Below are 10,639 nucleotides of genomic sequence, written 5' to 3' on the forward strand. Positions count from 1 at the left end.
ATAGCTAGCAATCCAAAACAGTCCAGCGGCACCTTTAAGACCAAGTTTTATTCAGGTACAAGCTCTCCCTCCCCTGTGAGGACAGATCTGCACGTCCCCCCCCCCAATAGCTAGCAATCCAAAACAGTCCAGTGGAGCCTGAGTGGTGGGTGTTGCCTTCTGACACACTTCTGGTGATGTTAGGGGGCGTGGCATATGCAAATAAGTTATGCTAATGAGTCCCTGCACCTCTTTTTCTACGAAATGACCCCTGGGTACAGGAGAGTGCTTTCGAACAGTAATCCCTGAGAGGGTGGCTGGTCACCAGTGTGTTTCCAGTTGCTTCTTCCCCAAAATATCCCTTTCCCCAAATCTCAGTTTTACTTGCCCATCTGGAGCTGGGGTTGCTTTAGAAGAGACCAGGAGGTCTTTCTGTCTGCAGGGGGGCACCCACATCGAAACAGCTGCATGCATCACAGGAGACTGCTTGGCATGAAACTTTCTAGCGTTTTGTGGGAAACACCCCCCCACACACACTTGGTTTAAATTCTCCACCCTGCCATGGCAGCCATTTCAGTGTGCTATGGTGCCCGCTACTATTCTCAAAATTCCCAAAGGGCCCACAGATTGAAACAGGCTTCACCCAAAGAGTGATTAACACATGGAATTCACTGCCACAGGAGGCGGTGGCAGCTACAAGCATGGACAGCTTCAAGAGGGAATTAGAAAAACATATGGAGCAGAGGTCCATCAGTGGCTATTAGGCACAAGGTATAGATAGGAACTCTCGGTCTGGGGCAAGTGATGCTCTGTATTCTTGTTGCTTTGGGGGGGGAGCAACAGTGGGAGGGCTTCTGGAATTCTGGCCCCACTGATGGACCTCCTGATGGCACCTGGTATTTTTGGCCACTGTGTGACACAGAGTGTTGGACTGGATGGGTCATTGGCCTGATCCAGCATTGGCTTTTCTTATGTTCTTAGGTTTACAATGGGGTATCTCACCCAGGGCTATAATTGTGCCCGCTATGTCCACCTCTTGTGCCAGAGAGATGTAGCCCTATAGCATGTTCCCTACCCTCTGAGAACTAGGTGTCCTAGCAAAACTGCCAAATGGATGGGGTGGGGTGGGGAGTGCCCGTTCCATAAAGAGAAGCTAAATGAAAGGAAACAGACTGATATCATCCATTTTTAAATGGTCACAGGAGCTGAACTGCCATAGCACTGGCATATCTGCAGAATATGCTGCCCTATCTCCTGGTTACATCATGATCATCATCATCAATAATAATTTCATTTATTAATCACCCTATCCTTGCCTAGGCAGGGCTCTGGGTGATATACAACAAAAGGCATGAAGCCATAAAACAAATGTACAAAACATTAAAATACCAATCACAACAGAATTAAAGAGGAAAGTTAAAATCAGATTAAAAGGAGTCCAAGATGGGGTCCCTAGAAATTTCATCCCGGTTCTGGACTGTCTGTCCACTTCTGGGCAGGTCATCCCGGTTCTGGACTGCCTGTCCACTTCTGGGCAGGGAAGAGGAAGCACAGGATAAGAGCTGGATGGAGGAGGAAAGAAGAGGATTCCAGCCACAATAGAGAACCGTTGCTGTCCTCAGCCAAAGCCCTGGCAGAACATTCCCGCCTTACAGGCCCTGTGGAATTGCATAAGATCATGCAGGGCCCTGGTGGCAGTGAGTTTTCATCAGGTCGGGGCCAGGATCTCAAAGTCCTGCTGGTATCAGAGTTCGTTGCTACCTTAAGCTGTTCAGAGACAGGGCTTAGAACTGTGCTGAAAGACAGGACAGTTTAAACATCTAAACCTATTAAATTTTGCAGTATTTTAAATAATATGTTCTAAATAGGTTTAATGTGGCCACCTGCTCTGAGCATTCAGAGTCAGGGCAGGTTAAGCATCTAAATAAATTAAATTAAATTGGCCTTCAGGAGTCTCTAACGTAGCACCCCCCTGCTCTTTAACAGCATGTTACAATCTGTGTCATCATAACTGGAAAGTTCCTATGGAGTATGTGTTGGCAGAGTTCTGGATATAATCCAATCCACGCCTTGGAGTTCGCTTTTAAAGGATTTACTGCAACCCGGTTTTGAAGACAATAACTGACTGCAGGCCATTAATGCAACAGAGAGGCCTTTAGCACATAAGCAACACAAACTACTACACAGCAGAGAGAGAAACAAGAGGTAGGCTGAACTGCAAGAGAAAAACATTCAATAAATCCTAAACACTAGAGAATGCTCCACAGCTCCCCCTAGGGTACAAGCGGACTAAACGACTTCTTCAGCAACATTCACAGTAATCAGACTCCTAGTAGGCTGTTGCTTCTCCAACGGTGTGCACTAGGAATTTTTCAGGGCTGTTGTTCCTTGAAATAGATGGGTTCCAATTCATTTTGTCACGTGCAATTGGGGTTATGCCATGGCACGGTTAACAGAGCACAAACAAAAGGTCCTGGGTTCAATCCCTGGCATTTCCAGTTTTTAAAACATCAGGTAGTAGGTGATACAAATCCTCTATCAGAGAGGCAGTGCTAGCCAGGCAAAATAAACAGGATTGCCAACTCTGGGTTGGAAAATTCCTGGAGATTCGGGGATGTAGTCTGGGGAAGGCAGAGTTTGGGATATATAATGCCATGCAGTTCACCCTCCAGAGCATCCATTTTCTGTGAAGGAACTGGTCTCTGTAGTCTGGAGTTCGGTTATAATTCTAGAAGATCTTCAGGTCCCACCTGGGTTTTAGCAACTGACCTTGATAGACCAATGCTCTGACTCAGTATAAGGCAGCTTCATATGTTCCATAATTCTCCATTTAGAAGTGTCCTCAAAATGACATTCTTATCATAAATAGAAGGAATTCTTAGCTGAACATGTTGTTCCATAGTCTGCAATTTTAAAACGTTTCCAAAAGAAACTATGGTTTACAAAATTCTTTTAACATGAATATAGGCTTTCAGTCTACTTCAGTCAAATGTACTTTTAGTATTGCAAGTAGTACATACCAAGGTATGCGCGCACACAATACAATGGTTAAGAAATCCATAGTGGTTTACTATCATGCCATCTGCTGAGAAATAAATGGGTCTTTTCAAGGCAGGTGCAATTCCAGATGGGAAAAGGAAGAAATGAGAAATGTGTGTGTTTATCACTCTTTTTGTAGTAGGAACACTGAACATTTCTTTTCCTGCTTGGCGTAAAGAAGTTGGGATAGTTGAGAAGGAGAGAAATGCTACATTGCATTGTAGAATTTAGAGATGCTATAATTAGAATGGGATCTTTTTACATATGAATTCTGGAAAGTAAAGCCCTCTTAAGGTTCACTAAGAAAAGTTTTGCTGTTTTCCTATTAGGTTTGTATAAAAGACGAGCCGAACAGCTGCCAGTAATATATTTCTCCTTTGGAACTAGCTGTTTGAACTGATACTAAGCCCAGGCGTGAAGACAAAGAAAGAAAGAAAAAAAAGAGAGACTTTGTAAATGCAGAACAAAAATAGCACGTTTGAGCAAAAAGCTCTCCCCCCCCCTGTTGATTTGACTTTAATTAAGACTTTCCCTGGTCCCCCAGAGCATGAAGTGTTTTCATCTTGGAAAAATAAAAACTCTCTATGTGTGCTATGTGGAGTTTTAGTTTACAAAATACATTTGCCAAGATGTCCTCATGAGATGTAACACCTTATTTTTACAAATGCCTCAGGAGATAGCAGGTGCTCTTGTGTCTTTCCGTGTTTGCATCTGGCAAGTTCAAATGACCAGAACAGTAAAAATTGTACTTAATCCATGACTCATAAAGTACCCAAGATGCTTTTCACTGTTGTTTTAACCCAGAATACAATGCCAAAAAAATATGGACATGGAGTCATTTTGTTTTATATCCAGGTCTAGAAACTCTGAAGCAATCTCAATTCGCAGCTTACAGTAACAGAAAAAGCCCTCTTGTGAGCTTGTACCTAGTGGATGTTGCTGAAGCTTGTAATTCTCTGGTTTGAAATAGAAATGCGTTGGCTCCTAATGATTACCTCTAATCCAAGGCAAGATTTGGGACCTCAGACTTTTTTTTGGGGGGAGGTGTTATTACTTAACCAGAACCTTATTTTTTAACAAAAAGTCACTGAAAGAACTGATATTATTATGGGGAAAGGAATTTCTTTCTTTCAAGTTCAATGTTTTAAATGCAGCCACTGATTCCTCTTATTTTCTTATCTCTCATTTACAAAAGGGATTTCTCTTGCGTTTCTCTTTGGTTTCTCTTTGTAGAGAAACCAATACACCCACTGTAAGCTCAGCCCTTGCAGTAGTTTTATGTTGCACACCACAGGGTGGTGCTCCAGCAGGAGGATAGGAAGGTTTGGGAAGATATTGCTTGCTTCTGAGCATCTACAGTAGTGATACTCATGCAGTGGCTTGGGAGATACATGTGGCTGTTTGACATGCCTACTGCAGCTCTTGTGAGCACTGCTCCCTAATGTGGCATTCACCTCATGTTTCAGAAAAATGGTCAAAGTCCTTACTGGTGGGGCTCATCCTCTGACAGGTGGTTCCCACCTTGAAACAGCCATTGCCAGAAGGACAGGTAAGGTCTGAGGCCTCATGCCAGGATGGGAGTAAATGTGGCTCTTTGGTTGATGGCAACTGTGAATGTGGCTCTCTGTGAGCTCCGGAATGAGTATCACTGGTCTACAGAGTAAAATACAGAAATTTTGCAGAACTTCCATTGCTGCCCCTCCTCTCTTTGAATTTCTCTCTAATCTAAATGGAATTGATTAGAAGCAAACTCCAAATTCCTAAAATAGAGGAAGACAAATGGATTGTTGGATTTCAGTGAGTAATTGGATAAAGAAGAATTAAGGCCCCGGTCACACCGGCTGGATAACGTGGGGTGGGGGAGGCATGGCTAATTGGAATTAGAGCCGCTAGAATGTGATCCGATGCGTCGGCGGCAAACCACGGGTCCTGTCCTCCCCGCCTGCGCATTAACGAGGGTCCGGAGGGAAACGCAGTGTGCCGGCACGATCACACAGCAGGAGTCCGGAGGCACCTCGTGGCAAACCGTTTGCCACTACATCTGAGGTACTGTTTTTTTATTGCGCTTTTTCGGTGGTATGCCACGGGTTCACCACAGGTGCGCTCCACTTGTCAGATGTTGCGATGTGATCATGCCCCAATAATCCACCCACCACCCGTGGCTCTCCCGTGGCAAATTCGCCATGTGACCGGGACTTAAGATAATTTCTCTTAACAGTGCCCCAGTAGGCCAGTGGGGGGCTTTGTGACAGGGGTCCCTCCAGGGCAGCAGCCCACAAGGAATTTGCCCAGGACACTAAATGGCCAATTCACCCCTGGATCAAACTGAGTCTGTAGGTCAATTATTGAATATTTGAGCGTACATGTGGGAGAAAGCTCGGAACTCTGCCTCCTGTTTTCCCTGAGTATACAACTGAATGATTTTACAGGGTGACTAGGCTTGTGAGGAAGCTAAGAATGGCTTCTTAAGAAACATAAGCAGGATTTTGAGTAGACGTGCTTAAGATTTGCTCTCTTACTCCAGAAACTCTCTCCCAGTCAAAGTACCAGGTTTTTAAATTAACATTTTATTGAAATAAAAAACATAAACATACTCAAAACAGGTAAGTTAGCATTTAGGTGACAATTACAAATGTTTCAAGGCTCCTATACTTAAAAGAAATTTATAATAATTACAACAGTCAATATTGTAGAAAAAAAGAGTGAACAAACATTATCTTACCATAGATTTAAATCATTAACAGTAGTAGGTATTTCACCTTGCTCAATTAGGTATTCTAAAATAGGAAACCAAATCATTGTTAATTTTAGCGAAGATTTGTAAGTATTAGAATCTTTAACATTTTCAGTAACCTTTGACATTATATATACCTTCCAAAGTTTGGCATGCCAATATTGTCGTGCTGGACTTTTGGTATTCTTCCAAAGTAATGCAATGGCGTTTTTGGCTGCTGCCAACAAAACAGCTATTCTTATACATTCTTGTACTAGAAGATTGGACATTTGATTGCCATCTATTTAACAAAATATGCTCTGTCATTCAGTGTATTACTTGTCCAGTTATATCCTTAATATGCATTACGACATCTTTCCAATATTGTTCCAGTTTAGGGCATTTAAGCCAGCAATGAACATAATTTCCAATCCCTCCACATTGCTTCCAGCATAAAGGCTTTGCTGAAAGCGATATATAGGCTAATCTTTGAGGTGTCAAATACCAAAAGGTAGGTATCTTAAAAGTTTGTAGCTTTATTTCAATGTCCCCTGTCATTCAGTGGGGCTTACTCCGTACAAAGTGACTTTAGGATGGCAACCTAAATCTGACTGCCACCTCCAATTTATGTATTCATTTATTGTAACAAAAAGCCATCCGTCTATCAGGTCAGAGGAGATCAAAATGGATGCTAACCTGTATTTTCAAAGGGAGAGCGGTGTTTTTCAGCTTCTCTGCCCCAGGACCAGTGTTTCCTCTAAGCTGAGTTAGTGTGAGCTAGCTCAGAGTTTTTTAGCCTCCAGCTCACACATTTTTGTTTTAGCTCAGGAAGGCTGGCTTCAGAGCAAACTAATTTATGCAGTAGCCAAATCGCTCGCTCACAACTTTAATTCCAGTAACTCACAAACTAGAATTTTTGCTCACAAGACTCCACAGCTTAGAGGGAGCATTGCCCAGGACCCCTTGATCTTCTGGTCTTCTCAGACATTGGCTCATAACTTGATAATCTTTTAGTTAGTTCTCAGAAAAGGCATTCTGCTGTTGCTGCTTGTGGATTTCTTTCCCGGCAGCTATAAGCCCCCTGGCAGCCCCACACAGTGGTTTGAGTCTGTTCTCTCAAGCAAGCAGAATTCTGTGTGGAAGCTGAGCACAATCGACCTTCACTGTAATGCGGGGACAGACGGCTGTCAGCCACAAGCCCTCTGTTCTATAAAGGCCAAACAGAGACAGTATCGAAGGAGGTTGAAAAATCAATCGCTTTTAACGTTCCATTTGGTGGCCCAATTTCTTTTCTGCGTGATCTCTGATAGCAGTGCATTCAGGAATGGCAGCTTTACTTTTTTTGGGGGGGGGGGGACTTATTAAAAAAAAACAAATGTCAGCTTTGCAGTTGTGTGCGCACTAACCTGGGAATAGATCTCATTCATTTTAATGGCATTTAATTCCATGGCAGTGTGCATGCCTGACAGAACTTTGCTGCAGAGCGTTCCTGCAGAGGGTTTGCATTTGGTGATCCAATCCCCACTATTTAACTAAGCAGAGGATACATTATTTAAATGCGTATGCAGTGGGGAAAGTAACACGCTGCATTCCCCCCCCCATACACACACATACACACTCCAAGCCACAGCTATAAAAAAACCTTCTAACCTGGACCACAGCTTGAACGCAGTGAGATATACTTCTAAATAAAGCCGTCTAGAGGTCCGCATGGTCAAAGCAATGGTATTCCCAGTAGTCATGTATGGCTGCGAGAGTTGGACTATAAGGAAGGCCGAGCACCGAAGAATAGATTCTTTGGAACTATGGTGCTGGAGAAGACTCTTGAGAGTCCCTTGGACTGCAAAAAGATCAAATCAGTCAATCCTAAAAGAAATCAACCCTGACTGTTCCCTGGAAGGCCAGATAATGAAACTGAAGCTCAAATACTTTGGCCACCCAATGAGAAGGGAGCACTCACTGGAGAAGACCCTGATGCTGGGAAAGATTGAAGGTCAAAGAAGACGGGGACGGCAAAGGATGAGATGGTTAGACAGTGTCATCGATGCAACGAACATGAAATTGAGCCAACTTCAGAGGACAGCAGAAGACAGGAGGGCCTGGCGTGATGAGGTCCATGGGGTCGCGAAGAGTCGGACTCGACTGTGCGACTGAACAACAACAAGAGGCCTTACAAACATTATGAATAGCAGGAGTCTCCAACATGGTACCTGTCAACACCTTTTTCTGGCCGCCCACCAAGTGTTTCCAGGAAGTGGGCGGGGCCAGGTGGGGCTTCTGCCCAGCAAGGCTTCTGATTAACTGTTGGAGATTTGATTGGCTGGGCAGTTTCTTGGGGTTTTTAAAAATGTTGCTGTGGTGGCAGCTGCTGCCTCAGCACAAGAATATGAAATGTGTTACTGAAGTTAAGCTGTGGCGGTCATTTTGTGGCTGGCTCCACCTCCTGCAGCAGCCATTTTGTGGTGGCCATTTTGTTGCTACCCCGACCATGCCATATTAGAATTCCAAATGTGCCCGCAGGCTCAAAAAGGTTGGGAACAATGCTCCTTCTAAGCTGTGGAGTCTTATGAGCAAAAATGATACTTTGCGAGATACTGGCATTAAAGTTGTGAGCAAGCCATTTGGCTTTCCTCTGGAGCCATCCTTCCTGAGCAAAGGCAAAAACGTGTGAACCGGAGGCTAAAAAACTGTGAGCTAGCTCACACTAACTCAGCTTAGAGGGAACCCTGGTTGGGAACCACTGAAGGTATAGGATCAGGCAGCATAATAGCCAATTTGTTAGACTCAATTGAAAGGAAATAATAAATTAGCTCTCGAATTTTACATGAATGTTCTTTGTGCAGGCAGGAAGGATTTAGCCATAGCAAAATATCCAATTTAGCAGCTCCAGCTGAAAACCACAAAGGGAAGGGTGGTATTGGCAGGCCCCAGTGTTCGCACACCACTTGAACCCCATCCCCGGTTTTAGTGCTTGTGGAAACTTGAGCAACCAGATTGTTGAATAAAATTACTCATATTCCAATCCTACCTGTTACGTCAATTTTTGGGCACCAAGACTGAAGAAGGCACCACTTTTGTGCTGCGGTCTGGGTGTGCAGGTGGAAGCCTCGTAATGTTGCTGGGGAAGGAAATTGGCTTTGTGGAGGGGTGGGTAGAGACCCCCTCTCTCTTCTCCTCAGCCCAGGAGGTTTGCAGAGGTTGGGCCTGCCCCAGAACAGCCACTGGCTTTGCACTGAGGAGGGGGGCAGGACCAAAATGGAGGAAGGGGGGGATGCAGGTGAGGTGCAGAGAGATCTTGTGGGGGGGGGAAGAGGGCAGAGGTGCTGAGGGAGGAGACAGTGTGTGGAGTGCAGAGAAAAAAATAGGGGGAGCAACTGGAGAAGGGGTGCAGAAAAAGGAAACAGGCGTGTGCTACAAAGTAAAGGAGGTAGGGGATAGAATAAAAACGAAACGTGGCACCTCTTGAAATTTAAAACAAAAATGTGGAAGTGACGTTTGGAGAGCTTTCAGTTGTCCCTCCCCAAAGTTGGGTGGATAATGAGCTCTTGAAATGCAAGTTCAGCGCACAGAAAGGCCAGTGTCTTTGGACAGTGCCTGCCTCAGCTGGGCCGGCATTGCTGGAGGAGCCTCCGAAGACAAAAGGGAGGGGGGAGCATTGAGACACCTGGAGCCATGGGTTGCCTCCACAACACTCTCAGAGGCCTGTCCAGAGAGAGAGAAATGCCCCCATAGCTGCTGTGTCTTGGCATTTGGAAATCCAACAACAACATCTGTGACAAAAATAACGAAGAGTCAATAAAGATAGGTTGCAAAATCATTTACTGTAGTAATTCTGTAGAAAATTCTCTTCTGTTATCGCTCACACGCTCACGAATGCTGCACAATGTAAGCAATTTGTTTCACAATATTTGCTCTATCGGAGCATGTAGCAATCACAATTCTTATGAATTACTGCTTAATCAACTCTTGAAGGAAACATTCCTTGCTGACTCTCTAATAACAGAACCCAAGGTCTTCATTTTTGGTGTCTTGGTATTTGGCACATCATCCGGTGAGGGCAGGCTATCGGCACGCCAGTGAATCCTTTCCCTTGGGCTGGGTCTCTCTGGCTCTGTTCAGGCAATTTCTTCTCATTGGCCTTCCTCTCCTGGCTGTTCTTCCAGGTGTGCCGGGAGCAGAACCTCCTCCTGTTCCTGCAGGATAACGCTGCCTTCTCACCAACGGCCGCCCAGCCCTTCCAGCCGGAAGGAGCAGACCAGGTGGTAAGGGAAGGGCAGCAGGGGAGCTGTCTCAGCCAGGTTGGAGGGAGTGGGGAAGGGGGAGTCATTAATCTGTTGATCTGTGTGTGCAGCATTTCTGTCCCTGTCACGAATCTGGGTCTCTGTGCTACCGGTTATAACTGTGTTCTGTTTTCTAGGCCCAAGGGTGACAAATGGAGTGGCCTGCAGGCCTTAGAGTAGCCCCTAGCAAGATTACCTCCTATGGCCTCCATGGAGCAGAAGGAGCAAAATGGGGGGCGGGGTCACGGTGTCACACAACGCTGTAGGAATCCCCAAAATCTCTATGGTATAAGCCATAGAGCTTTGGGGAATTCCTAGAATGTCAGGTGACACCGTGAAGATAGTATCTGATAAACAGAGCTTTGATTCACAAAAGGCTTATAGCCTGAAACTCCTGTTGGTCTCTAAGGTGCTATTGGACTAAAGTCTAGCTACACAACTCCATGACATCACTCCTGGATATGTACCTGGAGATGATGCTGCACTGTCTCATGACACCTCTTTCTGGTGTGTGTCCCCCTCCCCCGGCAGCCCTAGTAGTCCTTTCCTGGGGCCTGGCTGCAAATGTACCCTCTGGGTCTATATGTCCCAGATTACCCCCCCCCCCCAAGTTTGGGATTGGGCCTGG

At 45.1% G+C, this 10,639-nt stretch overlaps 1 protein-coding gene across 1 annotated transcript in view; it reads left to right on the forward strand.

Annotated features, from left to right (window-relative positions):
• The window catches only part of FCHSD1 (FCH and double SH3 domains 1), a 57,601-nt gene that overhangs the window by 23,411 nt on the left and 23,551 nt on the right, over positions 1-10,639 (forward strand). The window contains exon 9 of the mRNA XM_015411128.1: positions 9,895-9,993. Coding sequence (XP_015266614.1) covers positions 9,895-9,993 — 99 coding nt within the window. The remainder of the gene's footprint in view (positions 1-9,894; positions 9,994-10,639) is intronic.

The sequence above is a fragment of the Gekko japonicus genome, unplaced genomic scaffold (genome assembly GCF_001447785.1).
Source record: "Gekko japonicus isolate JY-2015 unplaced genomic scaffold, Gekko_japonicus_V1.1 scaffold834, whole genome shotgun sequence".
Lineage (NCBI taxonomy): Eukaryota > Metazoa > Chordata > Lepidosauria > Squamata > Gekkonidae > Gekko > Gekko japonicus.